The 22,569-nt window shown below is 44.7% G+C and overlaps 2 protein-coding genes across 7 annotated transcripts in view; one reads left to right on the top strand and one right to left on the bottom strand.

The window, feature by feature from the left end:
- The window catches only part of BBS4 (Bardet-Biedl syndrome 4), a 97,839-nt gene extending 88,860 nt beyond the window's left edge, over window positions 1–8,979 (top strand). For 4 of the 5 annotated variants that reach the window (XM_084642392.1, XM_084642396.1, XM_084642394.1 and 1 more), the window contains 3 exons: window positions 1,551–1,692; window positions 2,778–2,988; window positions 6,291–8,979. In XM_084642392.1, coding sequence (XP_084498518.1) covers window positions 1,551–1,692; window positions 2,778–2,988; window positions 6,291–6,445 — 508 coding nt within the window. In that variant the 3' untranslated portion in view covers window positions 6,446–8,979. The remainder of the gene's footprint in view (window positions 1–1,550; window positions 1,693–2,777; window positions 2,989–6,290) is intronic. The other variant, XM_084642393.1, reaches the window with a different exon arrangement.
- Window positions 8,980–9,644: 665 nt separating this feature from the next.
- ADPGK (ADP dependent glucokinase) overlaps window positions 9,645–22,569 on the bottom strand; it is a 38,784-nt gene continuing 25,859 nt past the window's right edge. The window contains exons 5-7 of one of the 2 annotated variants that reach the window (XM_084642397.1): window positions 22,199–22,395; window positions 21,283–21,381; window positions 9,645–19,295 (exon numbers count right to left, since the gene is read on the bottom strand). In XM_084642397.1, the coding sequence (XP_084498523.1) occupies window positions 18,744–19,295; window positions 21,283–21,381; window positions 22,199–22,395 (848 nt within the window). In that variant the 3' untranslated portion in view covers window positions 9,645–18,743. The remainder of the gene's footprint in view (window positions 19,296–21,282; window positions 21,382–22,198; window positions 22,396–22,569) is intronic. The other variant, XM_084642398.1, reaches the window with a different exon arrangement.

Genomic DNA, 22,569 nt, shown 5'->3' with positions numbered 1-22,569 from the left:
GAAGATGGGAAAAAGGGATGAGAGAGCTTTGTTCTGCAGCATCCTGAGACTCTGCTGGCTTGTCAGACACTGTCAGTGGCATGTGTCAATTCCAGAACCTGGAACCGTGCGGCTTCACGCCACCAGCTTGTCTTGTCCCACAGTTGTGAGGAGAGAGCCCTTCTCCTGCAGATCTTCAGAGTGGCAGAAGCCTTATATGGATCAGAGTAGGGCTCTCCCAGCACAGTGTAAAGACCCACCCACCACTGAACCACTGTGCACATTAAGATTTGTGGGTGCTCAGACAAGGGGTCCATAGGATGCTTTCTACCTCCCCCTGTTGACAAGCAGACTGACTTCACAGCTGCCAATTCACCCAGCTCCCCCGGGGCAGGGGATGGGAGACATGGAGGAGATTTGTGCAGAGGTGCTGCACAGTGCAGCTCGAAGTGCCACTTACAGGCACTTACTCCAGCTGCAGATCTGGACACACAAACACTTGGCCAACCAGGTTTAGGTTGGCGAGAGGGACTTTAGCAGGAGGCTAAGCAGTCGAAGGAGCCATTAACATTGAAACCAGGTTTACATGAAAAGAAAAGGAGTACTTGTGGCACCTTGGAGACTAACCAATTTATTTGAGCATAAGCTTTCATGAGCTACAGCTCACTTCATCGGATGCAACATGAGCTGTAGCTCATGAAAGCTTATGCTCTAATAAATTGGTTAGTCTCTAAGGTGCCACAAGTACTCCTTTTCTTTTTGTGAACACAGACTAACACGGCTGTTACGCTGAAACCAGGTTTACATGGAATACTTCACTTGCTCGGTACACAAAGTTCACTGAGCACAAATTTCCCCACCAAACTGGTGGGTGCCTGCTGCCATTTTAGAGCAAGTTGTATACAACTGTGCACACAAACCCAGTTTGTGTTCATGGCTCCCCTGTCAGCCAGGCTTCCCCAGCTGCTTCCATAGCTACACACCTGCCAAGAAGCACAGAAGCTCACCCTGCCCTGGTGTTCTCTAGCAGCTCTGCAGCAAACCCCCTCTTAGCCAAAACACACTCATGCATGGCATCTCATTGGGGCCATTCCTGCACTCCACTGTAAGTGACCGCCCCAGCTGTTTGGTCTGTCGAGCTGGTCCCAAATGTTGCACAATTTTTTTGTGGGTGGGGAAAGTGTATTGTTTTTCCTACTTCAGTATTGCTGAACCAAATGTGCTCGGTCTTTCAAAAACAACTTGCTTTCCAGCAGAGATCAAGCATAGAGCATGTCAGCCTGAAAGGTTAGGAGCAGCGGAAACCAGGGGCTTCAACTAGGAACAGCTGAACAACCTTAACAGTAACACTAGAGCAATCTCACTGCATCGCTCTGAGCACTTGCTTCCCAGGAAGGTTGCCATGGTCATATGCAGAGTACCTGGAGGCTGTTTGGTAGTGTGGGATCTCCAGCTTTGCTGGGTGTAGCCAGCTCGGCACAGTGGTAGTATCAGAATCAGTTCTCACCTGAGATTTAAGAATGTTACTCTTGGCAGTGTATGTTACTGATCCTGTGGGCTGTCTGCTGCAGGTGCAATCCCCTGGTCAATCTGAACTACGCTGTGCTGCTCTACAACCAAGGGGATAAGAAGGGAGCACTATGCCAGTACCACGAGATGGAGAAGAAGGTCAACTCCCTGAAGGAGAACAGCGCTCTCGACTTTGACCCTGAAGTATGTTAATAAGAACAGCCAGCTGGAAGCAAGTAGCTGGTGATCCCGTGCTGTAAGAGGACTTGTCCCCCTGGTGGCGTAATGTGCTGTACGGGGATGGAGTGCACTGATGTGTGGCACATTAATTGGTCTGTGGAGACCCTGCTGGGGCACACTGAAGGGTCCCTAACGGTTCTGGAGTGCACCCTTGCTGGGTCAGAACCGTTAGGGAACCTTCACTGTGCCTCAGGACGGTCTGCATGGCCCAATTAATGTGAACCTTTCAGTGCTCTTCAGAAACCACACCTCCGTACAGTATGTTAACCCACCACGTAAACAAGCCCTGAGTGGCATCCAGTGAGCAGGAGCGTCCCTATACCTTTTGGGACCTGAGTCCAGTTAATAGAGACTGGATCAGTTATCTAGACACACCTAGCCGGACCAGGTACCCAGTGAAAGCTACTTGCTTCCTCTCTACTATTAAAATAGGCTTTTCAATCTATGAACAAAAAGTCAGGATTCTTTCTGAAACAAATAGATTATCAGAGCTGTGCTTCACTACAGCACTGTGGCTGCGCTAACCAGTTATGTGTAACTCCGCAATGTATTGTGACACTGGAATCTGAGCTCATAGCTCCTGGTAAGAAACAAAATGCAGTGTCTACTTCTGGCTCCCATCCTCTGAGTTTGTGAGATTTGGGGAAGAGGTCGGTTACCTCATCTGAAAACTTCACAATCAGCTCCTCCTCACCCAGGTTTCTCAGGGCTGAGTGTAGAGCTGTGGGGTAGTGCATTCTTTTTCAAGAAAGGCAGGCTGTGCACCTTCAGCGAGGGGCATCATTTACTCCTGTGCTCACCATCAGAGTGGAGGCCACTGTGAGTTGCCATCTCCTGTTGGGAAACCCTTACACTGTGTGTCATGTTCCCTTCGAGCTGACCACCGTCCTTGCTGTAAGCCCAGCTCTAGGGTGAAGCCGCTGCTAAAACCCACAGATGGAAGCTGAGGCATAGTGGTCCCTGCTTGGACAGGCGCTGCTGCCCTGGCTCCTGCCGAAAGTGTACCTGGTGGTGATTTTCTCCTCTCTTTCTTTCTGTTGCACGAGAAGATGGTGGATGTGGCCCAGAAGGTGGGAGCTGCCCTTCAGGCAGGGGAGAGTCTAGTCTGGACTAAACCTGTTAGAGATTCCAAATCAAAGCAGCGAAACGCTACATCTAGCAAACCCTCCAGCACTCAGCAACCTCTGGGCTCGAACCAAGCCCTGGGTCAGGCCATGTCTTCAGCAGCTGGGTATGGGAAGACTATGCAGCTTTCTACAGGTAGGTCTCTTTTGCATCTCTGTATGGCATGAGAGGAGAGGGTGTTGGGATTAGCGGAAGAATTCACTGCCAAGTGGGCACATCTGTCCCACTCCCTGTACCCTGGATTATGGAGTATATTTAGCAAGACACTTACATGGTGGCACATATAGGCACAAGAACTTAGCATGTGACAAGACCAACTCCATGAGTTAAGTTGTGTGGAACAAGTGTGTTCTTCCTATCGAGTACGAGCATTGCGTTATAGCGTAGTGCTCCCGTAAGGTTGCTGAAATCTAACCGTTTCTCTTCCTGCCCCAGCCATGCTGGCCAGTGTGTTACCATGAGATAAGTTTCCTCCCTTGGCTCTGGGAAGGAGGTGGTGTGAACAGTGGGATCCCTTGTCTTCATTCATTAGAAAACAGATGGCTGAGATTGGAGGGGGCAGAAGAGAGAGGCAGGCTCCTGGTAGAGGGGAGAAGAAGGAGGAGGGCCATCCTCTCATTCACAAAACAAACACTGAGTTGTTCCAGGTGACACTAGCAGCAGCCAGACCCCTCCCTTTTAGTGAGTTCCATCCTACTGCAGATAGAAAATAGAATAAAATCATCATCAGTCAATGGGCGACAGCGAGCCAGGCTACTCCTTGTTGAAGCTGTTGGGGCGTGTTCTGTTAATGTGGATGGAACAGTTGGTCCTGAAATGGCGTACACTCACCTCTCACAAGCACCCCTGCTTGAGTGTGTGTGTGCCTGCAGCGTTCTCAATTTCTTCTGCTCACAGTGCCCCGTTGGCTGCTGTGCTCCTCAGGCCCTCTGGCCGAGTCTCACACTGTCCATGTGTGCAACAAAACCCCTTCCAGGGTACACAATCCCCAGTGTCCTGCAGCCCTCCCTGGGATCAGTCTTCTAAAACAGTCCAGCAGGGCCCATTGTGGTACCCTCAGTTGGTGTGTCCTCTGCAGCCCTCCCTGGGCTCAGTCATTAATCAGTCCAGCAGGGCTCATCACGGTACCCTCGCTTGATCCGGCTAGGTTGCAAGGCTCCTACTCTGGAACTAAGCAGTGCCCCAAGGGCTTCTTCCCTGGGGACTTCTTGCCCCAACTTGAGTCCTCAGTGACCCCAGCTTCCTGCTGAGCCACCCCTTTGGGCTCAGTTCACTGACCACAGCTCCCTGCTGAGTCAGTCGCAGTGCAGCTCCCTTCCCTGGGGTGCCACAGTTCTAATTCCCTTCCTTATGGTGTAGCCACTTTCCTCAGTGGCTGGTGGGGGGAACCCAGTCCCACCCAGTGTTCAGGTCCCAACCCAGGGAACCTGTTAAGTATAGCAGCCCCATGTTGCGTCTCTTTAGTAATTGCTGCTCTATTTCCCTGGGCCACTTCCCCGTGGCCCATAGTAGTTGAATCCCAGCAGCCAGCCAGAAGCTACTCCTTCCTCACTCCCCCAGTCCCTGTCAGCAGACTGATCTATCCAGCCCGCTGCCACTCTAGGCAGCTTGGAGGACCTTTCTGTTGCTCTTTTCTGGGGAGCAGGGCCACAAGGCCTCCAGCAGGGGGCCTCAGGGTCTACCTGGTCACTGGTCCCAAAGAGTCAAAGGTCTGAACATGACTCTGAAACTGTCCAACATGAAACAGCGTTAAACACGGATCAGTGTTTGACACACAGAGACCTCAGCCTGCCCAGTACCATGGCAAACACACCATTAAATGGCTTTGTAACCTTTCAGTAAAGATACAGAAAAAGAAGGAAAAACAGTTAAAGCCTTTGAATTGTAAAGCATTAAGCAAGGCTTTCACTTTAACAATAGCCCTTTCCCTTTATCTGGAGAGCATTTTTAGAAGAGTTATCAACATGGTACTAACTGTCTTTTGGGGAGAAAAGAGAAGTTAGTTGAGCTGGGGTGCAGCTGCTGCTGTTGCTAAAGTCCGACCCCGTTTCCTAAGAAGACAAAACAGGACAAACACAGACAAAAGGAGACAGAAAAGAACAGCAAAGATAAAAATGCAACTTCTGTCTCTGGTGTTGACTTTCACTTGCAAACTCATTGCTGGAAAAACACAGGCCCAGCACATGGTCCCATCAGACACTCTGATACCTGGCCAACTTGTACCAGCCTCGGGCTGTTCAGGGCATTGCTTTTCATTGCCTCTCTGGGCACAGGCTCACAGCAGTGTTGCAAAATATGCAGTCTTGGCCAGCTAGGCCAAACTCTTATTAGACAGAAGAGAAAAGGAGAGGAATAGGAAAGAGAAGAAATAATGTGAAGAAGGAAGAGAACACACAAGAGGTGACATGTAACATTTGAGCACAAGTGAAAGGTTGCGGGGGCACGTGACCACTCCATGCATTGCCTCTGGCCTTTCCCACTCCCCCCATGCCTCCCAAACCCACTCTAAGCCAGCACCACCTTACCCCCACTCCCCTTACAGCTCCTTCCCCGCTTACTGTTGAAATGGTGCTTGTTAAGAACAGAAGATGCAGAGCTGGAAATTAATGAACCACAACTGATGTGTCGGATACTAGGCCTAACTGGTGGACACAATAATGTGGGGCTGGGCTGGGGTATTCCACCCACTCCTCCCTTTCGGAGTCCTTAAAAGAAAGATTTTGTGGGAAGAGTATGAAGGAACAAAAAGAAGCAGGGAAGAACAATCAGAGGCTACTGGAGCGAGCCCAACCATCATGGGACCCCGGGCCTTCTTTATCCTGCTCCTGAGAGAAGGCCAGAGAGAGGGACCCAGACAATATTATCACCTCTGCCAGCTCCAGCTGAAACCCAGCCACCACCAGGGATGAGAGGACTTTACCAACAGCAGCAATAACAAGAGCTCCAGTTCACCTCAGCTAACTTCTCTGTTCCCAACAAGGAGTTGTTATCATCTGTGATACCATCAAAGAGACTGTCAAACCAAGGAGGAGTCCTTTTAAACCTCCCTCCAGCTGAAGAGAAAGGGAACAAGGGATTTTAATGAAAGCCTCACTTAACGCTTTACATTTCCAAGGCTTTCACTGTTTTTCCTTCTTTTACTGTCTCTGTACTGAAAGGGTACAAAGGGTTTTTAATGGTGTTTGCCATGGTACTGAGCAGGCTGAGGTCTCTGTGTGCCAAGCCTTGTTTAACACTGGCCAGTGCTGGACAGTGACTGGGCTGTGTTAATGTGACTGGGCTGTGTTAATGCCTTTAGTCCATATAATCCATCCAAATTCAGACAACATGCCTAGGTCCAGCACAGGCACAGCCTTTTGCTTCAACAATTATTTGCCGTTTCCTGTGGCATAAAGAGGAGTGTATGGGACTGTGGCTGTAACCCTGTGTTGTATCAGCAGGTGCTGGAGCATCGGCTCCCCTTGCAAAGCCCCCGTCGCTGCCTCTGGAACCTGAACCGGGCTCAGAAACAGGCCCCGAAGAGACCACAGTCCCTACAGAGCCCCAAGAACGGAGAAAAGAGAAGCGCAAAAGCAGGCTGACCACAGAATAGAACAGCAGCACTGGATGGGATGGGCAGGCATGGGGGCCTGCTGGGCTGTTGGGAGCAAAAATCTTCGCTGCCACCTCTTAACTCAAGCATACCGTGAGCTTAGGCAAAATGCAGCTGGATGCCGATACAGTGACATTACCACCTGGCCTCATCCTTGTCTCAGTGATTCTTTGCTCCATGGCACCCAGAAGAGGTTCTGATGAGCTGCCCACTCGTGCTGCTGTGCTACTGCATGGGAGAACAGAGGTGCAATCCCTTACTTCCTTGAGGGAGGGGCTGCTGTAGCATTGCACACAGCGCGTAGGTGCTGAGTCACTGAGATGGGCTGAGTCAATAGGATGGTTTAGCGAGGGCCAACTACGGTGACTGTGCAGCTTTTAAAGCAGTAGCTTGGATCAGTTCTCTAATTAGAACCGAGAGAGGATCATGCCCCTTTGGCAAGTGAGCCTTTTAGCTGGCTCAGAGGAAGCTCTACCAGCCTCTTGTAGTAAGGTCAGTGGAAGAACTGAAGGAGGGGAGAAGCTAGAAAAATTAACAGGACAAGTGAGTGGAAGCCAGATCAGTCCAAGGAGTGAAACAACCCTGAACGCAGGCCTGGAGGAGAGGCCACTCTCCATTGCTCAAAGGGAGATGTGTGCAACCTGCATGCCTGTTTACCAAAGCCCAGCCTCTGGTCGGGGTTGTCCATAAACCTGGGGAAAGCATTTCCAGCCCCCTTTCCTCAGGCAGCTAGCTGCAAGGCCACCTGCCTGGTACGTTGGGAGAGGAGCTCCCTCCCTCAGAGCTGTTTGCAGTGCTGTCAGTCCTGCAAGGTAGAGGTGACAGGGACTGGGAGGGAGCAGACTTCTCTGTAAATGACTCACCCGTTAGCTGGTAGCAAATGAAAGGAGACTGGACTTTCATCCACAATGTAAGTCTCTTGCTGGTTTCACTCCAGGGCGCTCTGGCTGGCAGAGTTACAGCAGGCAGGGGGCACTTTGATACCCTACTAACACGCTGCCTCAGTTTGGTGGGAGTTTTAAAGAGTGTGGAGTAATTTGCCTTCAACACCCAGCTCTCCTGGAAGTTACTAGCACCTTGAGCAGGTTGTTCTGCTGGTGATGGGCTGGAACCAATTCCATTCCCACAGTCACTAAGTGAGAAGGGACAGGCTGACAGAGCCAAACAGAATTGGAAATAGTGGCTGATTTAATTTCTGCCTTTTCCAGCATCCCTGGGGAAGTTACAGTTTTTGGGAACTTACACCAGTGGAGAGTTCTCTTCCTGAAAAGTAGATTCATGGTCTCAGGAAAGCCGGGTGGTAGCAGGCATGAGGATGTGTTGGAACTGAGAATTAGCCTATTTCTTTAGAGTCACTTACCTTCTGATGTCCTCCCTCCATCCCTCCCACATAAGTTAAATCCCCCTGGATCAAAGCCCCCCTGGGCTAGGGGCTGTACAAAACAGAGTTCTTTCTCTGGAGAGCTTACAATTTAAGTAGACAAGACAAACGGGAAGCAACTTACCGAAATCATAACTGATCATTCTAGTATCTTGTTAGTTGCAGTTTTATATTGAAATAGTCATGCTGAATGTCACTGTCATTTCCATGGGGTGCATGTGAGAGGACTGATTTTTACTGGAAGAGCACAAAGCTGGGGCAAGGAGTTTTCTTCACTTCTAAAGTATGGAGAGAATTTTTTTTTTTAAATAAACAGTTTGCTTCAGCTTCAGCATCCCCCTTCAAACCTCTCTGTGCAGTTTCTTCAGCATTTAGGTGCAATAGTTAAATGTGGGCAGAGGCAGACTTGATAAGCAAAACAAAGTTGCTTTAATCCCTCTTGTTGATGTACTGCTTTGTACCTTACATTAAAACCCCTTTCAGACTAGGGAGGGAACAGCCCCTTGCGTTAGTACATAAAATAGGTGACCAGACCATGGAATGGTGACTGCCTATGCCCATGGGAAGGTGATCCACTGAAGCAGGAAGACTGGGGCTTCTCCCACTGTCCCAAATACTAGTCTTACTGGTAGTGAACTGTTTGGTTGAACTTTTAATCTTACTCTGAACAGTGCCTGTGGAAGCAGAGGAAAGAAAGGGGTGGGGAAAGGCCTGTTTCTAGCAGGTTATGAAATACATTTGCTACACTTAATTGATTCAAGCAGCTGCTGCCCCACTGACAGTTTCACAATGTCGTGTGGCTCATGAGGAGCCATACACCTTGATCTTCAGGAGAGAGGAGATACTTGAAGAGCTACACCCTACTTGCCCTGTCCCCAGAAGTGTGTAGCCCCCTTTTTTAGGCTCCTGGATGCTAAGATCGTCTGATGCTTTTACAACGAGGATTTCATGTTTACAGAGTACACACATGGATGGTAGAGGTGTTTTAAATAACCTTTGGGGACAGCATTCTCCTTCTGTGGAATCAGACTGTGGGACCTTGTTAGTCTCTAGACTTGGGCTAGGGGAAGAGGGAATTTAACTTTGAGGGAAATTTTTAAATGTGTAAATAGAGACCGTAGATGATGAGGATAATAAATTGAATTGGAGCGCAGGACGTGGTTTTGTATACAATGGATTCACAGTAGTCGCTTCCCTGTACTCTCCAACTTTGACCTGGCTGATGGAGAGTGAGGCTAGACTGGTAATGAAAGAAAGGTAAGTGTAGGGATTTTTCAGTGGAATTTATGCTGTTTTTGTTCTCCTTCCCCCCAAAACAAGCTGCTTGGCTGAAACATAATACTGAAGTGACAGTTTTCCTTCTCTTTCCATAAATAGGTACGTAAGAGGGAAACAACAGCAGGTCAGAAAGAGCTGAGAGTTGGATTTCTAGAGCCATTGGTGCCCCTGGCTTCTTTTGAGCACATCCACACCACAGACCAGCTTACCTTGTCCCGTCTAGTTTCCGCGTAGGCAAAAGCCAGGTGTGCTAAGCCACCTCATAAGAGCATGTGCTATAATAAATAGAGCCTTGCAAATCTGCAGATAACCAGTTTATTTCCACCCGTGAGGATATCCATGGACCATGTCTGCGGAGTGGCTGCAGATACAAATTTTGTGCCCACATAGGGCTCTAATAATAGGCTCTAAGGGAAAGGACATGCAGGAAAGGCTGTCATTTCAGACAAAAGTAGCCTAGAACTAAGTCAGACACATGCTGTTCCAAACTAGGAAGATGGATTTGCACTTGGCAGAGCCCCTTCTAAGAAGACAGACAACTTTGTAAGCTGATTGGAAAAAAAGCTTTACTGAAATAGCGTAACAAACTATATACAGAAATGCACTACAAAAATCAAAGCATAGCATATAAAAAGTCCCAGGATGCTTACAATAGAAAAGACACATTAATTTACCTCAAGGAAGGTTCCCCCGTGTGTTCTCCCCTCCCCCAAGTCAAACTGCACAGAAACAGAATTTCCTGTGCCATGCTTCACAGATATTGTACAGTGGAAAAAAAGATAGGCTCAGACACTAGTTTGTATTGTTGAACAGCAGCTTTCCTGAGAAGTTCTTAAGGAAGCTTTTTGGCTCTTGCATTTTAACAAGATCATTCACCCCTAGGTGCCATGGCTTGTGTTCTTCAGCTGCCACTCCCGAAGCAGGATGACCCCAGATTAAGTTTTAAAAAATCACAGCTAGTTTCATATATGCCTTTCCCATTGCTTCTGAGATAGCAGATGCTGTGTCCACAATGGCCAACCTGTGTTTGTTCCTTTTGCTTGGGGAAACCCAACAGACAGAAGTCTGACATCCCACAATTCCCTGAGATTTCAGTCTGGTCAAGGGTTATATCTCGAGCTATTATGCAAGAAACTTCATTAGAACATACAACTGGGTGACGGGGCCACAAAATGGCAGATGAAATTCAATGTTGATAAATGCAAAGTAATGCACATTGGAAAACATAATCCCAACTATACAAAATGATGGGGGTCTAAATTAGCTGTTACCACTCAAGAAAGAGATCTTGGCGTCATTGAGGCTAGTTCTCTGAAAACATCCACTCAATGTGCAGCGACAGTCAAAAAGGTGAACAGAATGTTGGGAATCATTAAGAATGGGATAGATAATAAGACAGAAAATATCATATTGCTTCTATATAAATCCATGGTACGCTCACATCTTGAATACCGCGTGCAGATGTGGTCGCCCCATCTCAAAAAAGATATATTGGACTTGGAAAAGGTTCAGAAAAAGGCAACAAAAATGATCAGGGGTATGGAATGGCTGCCATATGAGGAGAGATTAATAAGACTGGGATTTTTCAGCTTGGAAGTGAGATGACTAAGGGGGGATATGATAAAGGTCTATAAAATCATGACTAGTGTGGGAAAGTAAATAAGGAAGTGTTATTTACTCCTCATAACACAAGAACTAGGGGTCACCAAATGAAATTAGTAAGCAGCAGGTTTTAAACAAAAAAGAGGAAGCATTTTTTCGCACAACGTACAGTCAACCTGTGGAGCTCCTTGCCAAAGGATGTTGTGAAGACCAAGACTATATAACAGGGTTAAAAAAAGAACTAGATAAGTTCATGGAGAACAGGTCCATCAATTGCTATTTGCCAGGATGGGCAGCGATGCAACACCATGCTCTGAGTGTCCCTAGCCTCACTTCACCAGAAGCTGGGAGTGGATAACAGTGGATCGATTGCTCAACAATTGCCTGTTCTGTTCATTCCCTCTGGGGCACCTGGCACTGGCTCCTGCCAGTAGACAGGATACTGAGCTAGATGGATGTTTGGTCTGATCCAGGATGGCTGTTCTTATGTAGTTTGGTTATATTTTAATTTGAGAACATTCCTATTATAAACCCAATGTAGATGGCACCAGCCCCATGTATGTATTTAGGCTTGGAAGGATTAGTCTTATCTGTACATGTCAGTAAACACTGATCTCACTGTACACACAGAAACCCATGAAAAAGTAATTCCAGCTCCGATGATGGATATTTAGATAGCCCAAGTAAAATCAATACTGCCTGAGAATTACTTAAAGTTCCACCTTAATGTGTATCAAACATATTGTATTGCTTGCATTAGTGCCATTTAGGTAACTAACTTTTTGAATCTCAATAGTAACTAATATTAATATTGTCATTAAATTATTACTCTGACCCCCCCCTGCCCAGTAATTTCCCACAACCATGAAAATTTTAATTGATAATCTAAAAAAAAAAAAAGCTTTAAGAATCAGTATCTGTCAAAAATAAAAAATAAAAATAAAAAATCAAATTCAGCCAAGCCCCTGTGTGGGTGTATATTCTATTAAGAAAAGAGAGAGAAGGCAGCAAGAAGGGATCCAACACCATTCATATATCCTGTTTAGACTTCCCAAGCCCACTCAGAGCTGGAAGGGGGCTTGTCTCATCTATTTAGTAATCTCTCTGCTGTAGTCTCACATCTGTCATTCAAACACAGTACTTTGTTGTAGCCTCTGCTTTAGCTGGCTGGTGAAAGACAAAGGGCTGTAAACAGTAAGTCTCACCCAGTGCAAAGGAAAATAAAGGAGGTGGATCTGCTTTGCGAAGCACCAGTTCCTGTCTTGCTCAGCCATTTCTTATTGCTGATAACTGCCTGGTGCAGTATCCAGACTGAGTACAGCTACTGCATGTGTGCTCTTCATGCTCTTCAGTAGACTACGGTCTAATAGCACTGTATTATGTTTGTTAGCTAGTGAGTAGTTACCTATATTCTCAAAACGGAAGCACCACCACTGCCAGCCTCCTCCAATAGCTGGGTTTTGAGCCAGAAGTACTTGACAGCACCACTTCAAAAGAATTTGCTCTATGCATGTATACCAGCACCTATGCCAGATATCTCAAGATTAATGCAAAGAACCAATGGGATAGCTACAAATGAAGAGTGTTCTCTTCCCCACTACGCAATAAGCTCTGAGAAAAAAATATGCAGAAATTGGTAGAGATTACTCATGTAATCAGGCTGGCTTATGCTATGCTTTTGCCATTCTCTCAAGAGTCTGTTCCCAATTGCCACTTCACCATATTTCAGAAAATGATTGGAAAACTGCCTGTGGCACATAATTACTCAGTTGTTCCTGAAAGTTCAACACATAATTACAACAGGTAAATCAGCAAGGCAGAGCACAGCCATTGCCAATGGATTTCACAGTCTAACACAGGACATGCCTTTTATTTCGCTTATAATCCCTTGTACTGCAGTGTTACACATGCCAGAAGCAGCAGCCTATACCTTAAGCAAACCAGTCTTAAAATAACTTTCTTGAGAGAAAGACAAAAAGACAAACCCATACACTGCAGGTTGCACCACAGGTGTCTGTAGATACACAGAATTGGCATCTCCACAACTGCGACTAAGTGAAATCAGTAGACTAGGTTCCATCAGCTGATGCAGTCTCTACTGAAAGGTACTAAAGGCTAAGGTAAATGACAGGACAATTTCAGGAACTGCTTCCCCCTCCCCCCCTTCCTTTTAAAAGAAAGGCCTAGCAAGCAAAGAGTGGACTTAGCCAGCTTTCCCATATTGCACAGGGAAAGGTCTGAGACACAGGAAGAAAATTAAGTAGTTTAGTGACACTTCTAGGTATCTTCATGTGGCAAGAAAACAGCCCTTAAAAATGGAGCTCTAGAATTTAAATGGCTGAGTCTGGAATCAGCTCTATCCTTGCAGGGCAGGCATCACAGCACCAAGGACACTGCGAAGCAACTTCAAGGGCTATCTGCCCTGAACTGATCCACAAGCTATTTTTGCCAGACTTTATTTTTAACAATTTACAGCAAAGTTTAAATGACTGTTTTATCAAACTTAGGAAAGGATAAGGGTAAATATTGCAGCTGTATGGCTAAGCAAATTCTGTGCTGGATACTGATAGAAATGAACACATCACAAATGCAGCTGCCCTTAACCAGCAACTAACAGCCACAGGCCTGCTGGCTTAATACCATGCTGTTGAGCTCAAGTATTGTGTCAGCAGCAGTTGGAAGGTAAGACACTCCCTAGCCTACAGAATAGCTGGGAAAGTCCTGCTCAGGAGCCTAACGCTAATCAAGGTTTGGATCATCTACCTATGTGGGTTTCATAGTATGATTCATAGTAATATAGAGAAGAGAGAGAAATGCCGGTGAGAACAGTTTCAAAATTATTTTAAAGCATATTTGATACGTTAGCGTTCCCTTCACAAAAGTGAAACAAGTACTGGATTTTTTACAGCCCTTTGGGCTAAGAAATTCATTCACATGCCCACAATACAGGGCTTAATCTTCTACAAAAATCAAGCTATGGTTTGGGGGGATTTTTTTTTAATGCTCATAAAAAATTTTTTAAAAACCCCAGCATTTAACTCTGCTGATTCATTTTCTAGCTCAAAGTTTCATAGCAATAAGACAGCTTTGAGTATAATTTAGAGCTGGTAACAATGGCATTGCAGCTGGGATAACTGAAATAGCACTGGGAATAGTGAGAGTAATTTTTCCACTTCTATTACTCAACAAAGGCAGTTCAAAATACCAAGTAGCAGTGAAGAGCTAGCACTATTGCATCAGATATAGGAAGGAGACGCTCGTGGACATACAGTGCCCTACAAGTGTATGAGAAATGTTCTGGCTGAAACTCATGTTTTGTGCATTCCATTGTTTGGCCTGGAAAGGCACATTTGAGTTAAGTGGAGCTGGTTTGGGGCACAGAAAGCATGGAGTGAAGAACTGCAGGATGCTGCCTTCCAGTTTCAGCTGGTTACTGTGTGGGCTCTTTCAACAGGTAGCCAGGAAGATAGTGGCAACATTTGTCAACCATTAAGTCCTACTGATTAAGGATTATTCTCACTAAGGAAATTTGGTAACTGAACCAGTGAGATTAAGTCAAGCTGCCTAACCTTAAAGTATCATGTGGCTGCTTCATAATATGGCAAGAGCACCATCAGTTCCATCATAAGCTGCTCTAATTCAAAGCACATATTAAAGTGGAAACACAACACAGTTATGCCAGGTCACAAGAAAGCCCAGGAAGAAATATTAGTGGGTCAGAAAGAATCTTACTATCAAAAAACAAGGGAGTAAAAAGTAGTTTATCATTTTCCAGGGTTTTGTTTCTAAATTCAAACGCACTCAAGTTCAGACCCTACTGGGTGTAAGTCGGTCGTGTCTCTATGGAATGACCTGAGTGCCGAACTCCTCTACATGGAAAGAAACTCAGGTTCTGGGTCTTTAAGATGGGTAGAATTTTAAGTGTTCGTTTTGGTCTGTGGGATCTGCCTATTTAATGAGGTTAGTCAAAATAGTTAAAACATATTTTCAAAAAATAAATCTTAAAACTCCAGGATTTTCATATACACTTTCTAAGCCAGAATCTGCCCTATGCCCATGCAATCTTGGGTTTTGTCCTGAAAATCTAAGGTCTTGACACTAGTTTTTCGAAGACACATGTAAAATATCACAGTAGTCAGGCTTGCTCTGTAACCAACAGCCTGTACATATTTTTCTTTTGTCTCTAAGTCAAAAATCCATATAGCTTTGCTGGCTTTGAATAAATTTGCACCTGCCAAAGCAAAGGATTAATTCCTAAATTGGCAGGATGCACGGTCTTTGGTAGTGCTAGTGCTTCTGTGCCCACAGTCTATGTTCACAAAGGTTGCACAATAATGTACATTTCTCCTAATGGCAGGTGCCTCAGACCTGTTAGTGTCAAAGAAGCAAATTGGCCTTTTTTATAAAAATAGTAAAGCGCTGTCCTTCAAAACTGAAGATACAATTTACTGAAGGAGGAGGAGGAGTTTGGATATCAATGAACTCTTATTCAAGTTCCATGACTGAAATGAATGTCAAACCGCAAGGTGAAGCTAGAATGAGACACCAACTGCAGGATGTGCACTACAGAGCTGGTTCCTTCCTCTTGCCCTGGTGATGCAGAAGAGACTCTGTCATAAATATAAAGGGAAGGGTAAACACCTTTCAATCCCTCCTGGCCAGAGGAAAAACGCTTTCACCTGTAAAGGGGTTAAGAAGCTATGATAACCTCGCTGAAACCTGACCAAAAGGACCAATGAGGAGACAAGATACTTTCAAAGCAGGGGGGGGACGACAAAGATTCTCTCTGTCTGTGTTGCTTTTGCTGGGACCAGAGCAGGAATGCAGGTCAGAACTCCTGTAAAGGGCTAATAAGTAATCTAGTTAGATATGCTGTTTTGTTTAAATGGCTGATAAAATAAGTTGTGCTGAATGGCATGTATATTCCTGTTTTGGTGTCTTAAGGTTTTGCCTAGAGGGATTGTCTATGTTTTGAATCTGATTACCCTGTAAGGTATTTACCATCCTGATTTTACAGAGGTGATTTTTACTTTTTCTTCAATTAAAATTCTTCTTTTAAGAACCTGATTGCTTTTTTCATTGTTCTTAAGATCCAAGGGTTTGGGTCTGTGTTCACCTATGCAAATTGTGAGGATTTTTGTGCTTTTGAGGATTTTTATCAAGCCTTCCCCAGGAAAGGTGGTGTAGGGCTTGGGAGGATTTTGGGGGGAAAGAAGTTTCCAAGCAGGCTCTTTCCCTGTTATATATTTGTTAGACGCTTGGTGGTGGCAACAATAAAGTCCAAGGGCAAAAGGTAAAATAGTTTGTATCTTGGGGAAGTTTTAACCTAAGCTGGTAAAAATAAGCTTAGGGGGTTTTCCATGCAGGTCCCCACATCTGTACCCTAGAGTTCAGAGTGGGGAAGGAACCTTGACAGACTCAGACTTTAAAGCCAGTAGGGACCATCATGCTCATCTTGTCTCACATTTTGCAGACTCTTTCCTCTGAGAGAATTTTCCACCATTCTGGGTTTTCTCTGAATCCCCAAGCCAACAGTAGTTATAAGTGGACTGGACACCATTTTGTGTGGTGTCAGGAAGGCATGCAACAGCTCCTAATTTATACCCTCACACAGCACCCTATGGGGCTTATCTGATTTTAAATGTGTGTGAGCCACAAGTCCACACTACATCAGTCCTCTGGTTTTCCCTACAGAAAAACTCCATAGACAGCAATACCAATATGAGGAGAGAATGGCATTAGCCACATCCTGCTAGTTTTACAATATATGGGAAGAGGTTTGTGCTGCCAGACTCAACCAACCATGACTGCAGCCAACTATATCAGGTTGATTCACTCTGAGAAATTCAATCTGGTCCCCTTACAGGACAGGGATGCTTTTACAGACTTGGCCTGAAATAGGTGTGCTGCTGACTTATACAATTCCCACAGGGCTACATGCTCTAGGGTCCCTGCTACAAAACTTAGATCTACTGTGCTACACAGGAGACATGGCTTGGAGGGTAACTGTTACGGATGGAAGATTTTTAATCATTCAGTTGTACCAAGCTTTATGCTGCAGGGATGAAAGATTCAAGTCCTAACCTGTCTCCATTAGATACTACAGATATTCTGGTTTTCTTGATGATGTTTGTGGTAGGCCTAAATAGCTGAGACAAATGCATGTCCAGGCTGAACAGGTTGTGGTTTGTAAGAGTAGAATTCTGTCCAATGATTGAGACAGATTAAGGACAGAGAGACTTCCCTTTAAAAAAAAAAAAGTCTCATTAAAGCTGCTTCTGACTGCAGCAATCTGTTTCACTTTTCATTCATAGGGCAACTAAAAACATCCTCTCCCTAGCATAGTCTCTTCAGACTCCACACACAGCAAATTTTGCAGCTACTTGGTATAATCATTGTTTGTACCTTTACCAAAATTTTTGGAGTCCAGCATTTTTAAACTTAACAAATCAGTTCCTGAATGCAGAGGGTCTGCAGTTGTGAGTCTTACATACCAGTAGCAGGGGAAAGAAACTGGATTACATAGACATGCCAGTCATGTTGAGTTTTCAATCAGCACTGAAGTAGACTTGTATTTTGCTTCTGTGCAACTGTAGGCTTACAGTTTCAGCTAATTCTCAAAGGGAAGCAGGCAACAGAGAAAGCCTTAGCACAATACTATAGAGACAAGTGCTACCAAGAGAAAAATGGTCCTCTTAGCAACATGTTTAATAAAAAAAAATGCTAAGCTAAATATATGCTACAATACAAGGCAATTTTCTTGTGGTGCTGATAGTAAGAAGCCCATGCTCTGTTCCTGTGATTTCTGAGGTTGCCCAAAGCAGTGGAATTATATGCAGATAGGCGATTCATAATAAACTAACTGTGCTACACACCCCAAAAAAAACCTTCTAATCTCTACTGGAAGTCGTCTTCCTAGCATTGCTCACTTGTACCCGAGGAGGATTTCTAGCATGTGAAGGACAGGTCAGTTCAGCTACCTTAAAACCAGTAATGACTTACCTATCCAGAAACCACCCGAAAGAACAAGACCCCTCCAAATCAAAGATATGCGTGTCCAAGAAAATTATGCAACAGCACTAGCATAAAAATAAATCAAGTCATCATCAGCAATAGCCTATCCATAAACTGAAGGATGAGGCTGACATGAACATACACCAAAAAGAAAAGCATAAATGGTGAGCCTTGCTAGCTGAAAAACAGGGCAATTTCTGTGCAACTAAGCCACACTTATATTTGAGGCTCATTTTAAGATAAACAAGCACCTAAGCTATCTCCCAAAAGACAGGTCTTCAATATCTTACTCTGACCTACCCAGAAATTAAAAAGGAGCTTGTGTGTGTTCAGTCTAGCATCCCCACCTGCACAGATACCCAAAACAATTTACAGAGCTTCCAGTAAAGCGCTCTCCAGCTCTGTGCATTTAGTGAATATGTACAGGACCTATCACATTTCAGCACTGTTTACTCTGCTCCCTCCTACGCTTCGGGTGCTGAGGTTGAGAGGTAATTTTGTCAATAAGCAATTTGATCACAACACTGAGCAAGTGGAAGGGTTGCTCTTGCCATGTAGCAATATGCTGCTAGGAGATAATGCAAGAGCCTTTTATTTTTGCTTTATCAGAAGCAAGACAGGGCTGAGGACTGCTGTGTATTCCCTGGGATTCATAAGCATGAAATTCTGTCTGGCTGCCTTGCTTTCAAGCACTATAGACAAGACTGTCTTAAATTAACAATCAACAACTCTGCTCCAAAGAGGGATTTTAGTATCAGTTTCCCTCCTCCTGACATGCTTAAGACAAAGACAAAAAGCCATGCTCTGAATTAAAATACTACAACTTTTACATTAACATGAGAAACACTCTCAAGTCACTGCCAAGTGGCTGGAATGTATTCTTTGGTTCTTCTCAGATAATATCCAGAGATTGTTTAATATCCCAAATTCCACCCACCACCACACTGTCTGAAATCCCCTGAAGAACACCATATTTCCTCAGACACTATATTCTTGGAGAAAAAGGTGTCTCGTTTCCATAGGCTACTGAGGGTATAGTTCTGAATATAGGAGTCCTTCAGCTGAAATAGCATCTCCAAGTCCCACGGTCCGGATGGGATCTTTACACACCAAAACAGGGGTGAAATGGAATGAAATTCCCTCTCTGTGCCATTGTGCCACTGGATCACCTGGATTTAAAGAGATTTTGGAGGGTGCCTCTGTGTGGGAGGTCACAAACTCCAAGGGAGCTTTAAGGAAGACTCTGTCAGTATCAATGGTTTCAGTTGCACAAGCCTGTGTCCCTGCCACTCTGGCTCCAGCAGCCACAGCTGCTATCTGGTTGCCCCAATACCCATCCACTGTAGCCAGAACATGATAGGCCAGTGTGTGGAAGTGGATCCGGGTAAGATCAGATGCCTTGTCCGTGGTCCTTCCATGCTTCTTCAGGATCCAGAAAAGGATGTCACTGACAATGCCCACATCTGGAACTCCATTCCAGGAAGCAAGGGAGGCATGAGGACCAGAGACCGACTGGGTGAGGAACAGCAGCTCCTGTTCATTTAGCCCGACAGAGTTCACCAGGGGGAAGACCTGCTAACAGAAACAGAGTGAACTACATGTTTTTTTTCAGGCTTAGAGGTAGACTCAGATTTCCCAGCTTCCTAATTTTAAAAATATTATGTTGTCACAGTACACTTTTAGCTATTGTGCATAAGGGAGTGGGGGTGGGGGGCTCCTGGCCCTTCGGGCCACAGATTGCATGCACATGGGGAGGAAATAAATTTGGTTTCTTGGGAAGGTTGAAGCATATTTCTCTGCACAAGCAACCTATCCAACTGATTTATGCTAAGGCAACAGAAGAAGGCAGTCATTCTACTTTCCAACTGAATACCTGTGGAGAAAGAAGGGGAAAGGTTCCAGTGACAACAGAGGCTGTGAACGGGACAGAAATCATGTCTAAACTGGGATGAGTTAGCTTTGCCCTTATCTAAGAGGAGCAAAAACAGAATACAACTAAAAAACATCCACCCAAAACTCTACTCACTTCTACTACATGAATACAAAAAAAATGCAAATTCACTCCTCTTAATACAGCTGTGCAGCAGTTTGGAAGAGATGGATCAATCTGCCAAGGCCCAAATGTGGGACACAACCTCTGACAAAGAACCAAAATAAGGGACACAAAATAATTATTCATGCAAGAAATGTAACATGCTGTGGAATTCATTCCTTCAGTGTAGATAACTTTCTGTAGCCTCAATTTCGTCATTTTATTTCCAATATAAATAACTTTCAACAATGAAAGTAACAGAATACGAAATCCATATGAAACATAGGTAGGCTTGGCAGAATTCAGTTTTTTCCCTATAATTTTGACAGATAATATCAATGTTTATTTTTAAGCTTTTTTAGATTTTTATCTATTTAGATGTTCACAATTGTGCAAAATTATGGGTTTTAAACATTTATTTTTACCTTCAGCGATTTAAATCTTCACAGTTGTACAAAATTACGAGGGGGCTCAAACAATTATTTAATCACAGCAGATGTTGAGATTCAAAAAAGTTAAAGCTTTATAACCATTAAAACACAAATTGTCAACATCACATGTTCAAATATACAAAGTAAACAGCGCCTTAAATCAAACTAATAATTTCTCAAGCAGCATTTTTCTTATTTTGCCTGTCTGTAAATTTTGATGGTCATTGATGGAAATATGTCGGTTTGTGCACGCACAGTCAAATTTATGTTTATTGACATTTAAAAATAAAAATCTAATCCTTCCAAGCTAAAACATACGTAATTTGGGGACTAAAAGGCATGACATCTCTCTAAATGAGGGAGCATTGAGTGGTATGTATGCAACAACATCTGAAAGAAGCTTCAGAAGCCTGAGTATTTTTTTAAAACCAGTTCCAGTTCAAATAATGGTTCTATCAGAAAGCTATGGGGCTGCTAAATCTGAAACAACTGTCTGAGATTACTCATGTCAAATCATCTGAATCTACAGAGAGTTCTTGGGTGCATTTGAATTATCATGACTTGGGTCATTTCCCTACAGCAGTTGCAAAGGAGGTTTATGGCTGTGAGCAACAAGGCAGGAGAATCCAAGTGTTTCCCTACAGTAAATCATGCAACTTCAGCTGCTGCGCACATTCATTTTTGCACACATCACATAACGCTGACCTCAGCACATTTAGGAAAACAGAGTTGACTGGCTGAGACCATCGGTTGATACCCTCTCAGTGGGATATTCCATTAAGGTGTTTCCAAGACAGATATTCCCTTTATACTAAAGAAAACACTCTGGTCTACTACCAATTATGAAATCATAGATTGTTACACATCTCCTGTTAATGCACTGTTGAGTGTGGGAACCTCAGCAGAGCAGTGACTTCGGCCGGAATACAAGTACAAAATGGCTCTGCAGGTTTTATACCTAAGATACTCATTGCTCTCAGAAGAGGCAACTCCAATCCTAAATTTCCACTTATGATCACCCACCAGTTAGTCTGTGTGCTGCACCAGTGATGGAGTACAGACAGGGAGTGAAGTGGGCATGTCCTGTCATTTTTGTTACCTGATGCATAATCTTGCTCATGAGATCCTGGTCAGTCATACTGGCCAATTCCAGGTGTATGGGGATATCAGTGGGGATATCAGAGATGGAAGTCACAGCCTGGAGAAGGAAAGGCAAGACATCTTTAAGAAACAGAAGAATAAAAGCTTTTGGGCTCAAATATAGGCACCCTAACCTGCTCATGTCTGGATGTAGTCAGATTTCTAAATGATCTAGCTGGCAAAAGGATCAGAGGAAGAAACAGGAGTAGCCTCTAGCCTTCTGAATCTTAGAGCACAACAGCATCAGACTGTAATCTAGATCCAATCCCACATTCGTCTAACTGCCCAATGCACAAGACTTTCCTGACATTAAGGAGCCCCAATTGCTTGTTCCTGAAGCACAAGAGAACACACTGAATCAGGAGGCAGTCAGCTGTAAGATAAACAAAGAGCAACTTCCACACAAGAGAGGCTCAGTGCAACTCCTTCTGCTTCAAGCAGGAAAGAATCCCTTTTGGATTACCTGACACAGCTACTGCCTACAGACTACAAGGGTCTCAGCTGCAGCCTTGACTATACTAAAGTGGGATGGAACACAGTGCATTCAGCCACCGGATGAGGCTCCAATAACGAGATAAATCCATCACAGTCTACCCACCAGCGTGGCAGCTTCTTCTCTGAAGACTCCACTGGATTCAACAAACAGTAATGTCAGTGTTAGAGGATCTCAACCAACCCATAAGACTAGAGCTCATGATATTAGTTGTATGGTTTTAGAGTACAAGCCTTTGGCCCACAATAGCAGGAAGAACAGCCGGCGAATCGAGCAAAGACATCCTGTAACTGCATGCTGAAATCTCAGGAAGTCAACACCTTGTGCTACAGTGTTTATTGGGGCTGGAATTAAGGAGATGGTACAATGCTCAGGTTCTTACCTCCAGAAGTCTCTTCTCACGCACTTCCCTGCTCTGCCCTTCCATCATGTGAAGCCCTGAGAGCACTACAAGGTCTGGCTTAAACTCATCCAGGCTGGACACAAACACCTCCAGCATGTTCATGGCTCCATTTGATAGGTCATGGGAGAATATAAAGCGGTTGGCATTAGGAGCTCTCAGCTGTCCCCATTCTTCACCTAGGACGAAATCCCCAATCAACAACAAAACAATTAAGCCAAATAACTAGAGGATAGTTTCTGGATCCCCACTGGAATCCCAGCACCAATCAGAGCTGTCATGGCTCCCTAGAGGCCTAGCTAGGCAGAGTTTCACCACCTAATCAATACTTGACACTTGAGCTGTGCATCATA

This window comes from Lepidochelys olivacea (assembly GCF_965140295.1).
Source record: "Lepidochelys olivacea isolate rLepOli2 genome assembly, chromosome: 10".
In the NCBI taxonomy this organism is placed as follows: domain Eukaryota; kingdom Metazoa; phylum Chordata; order Testudines; family Cheloniidae; genus Lepidochelys; species Lepidochelys olivacea.
Note: the sequence above shows the minus strand (reverse complement) of the source record. Positions and strands in the feature narration are given on the sequence as shown.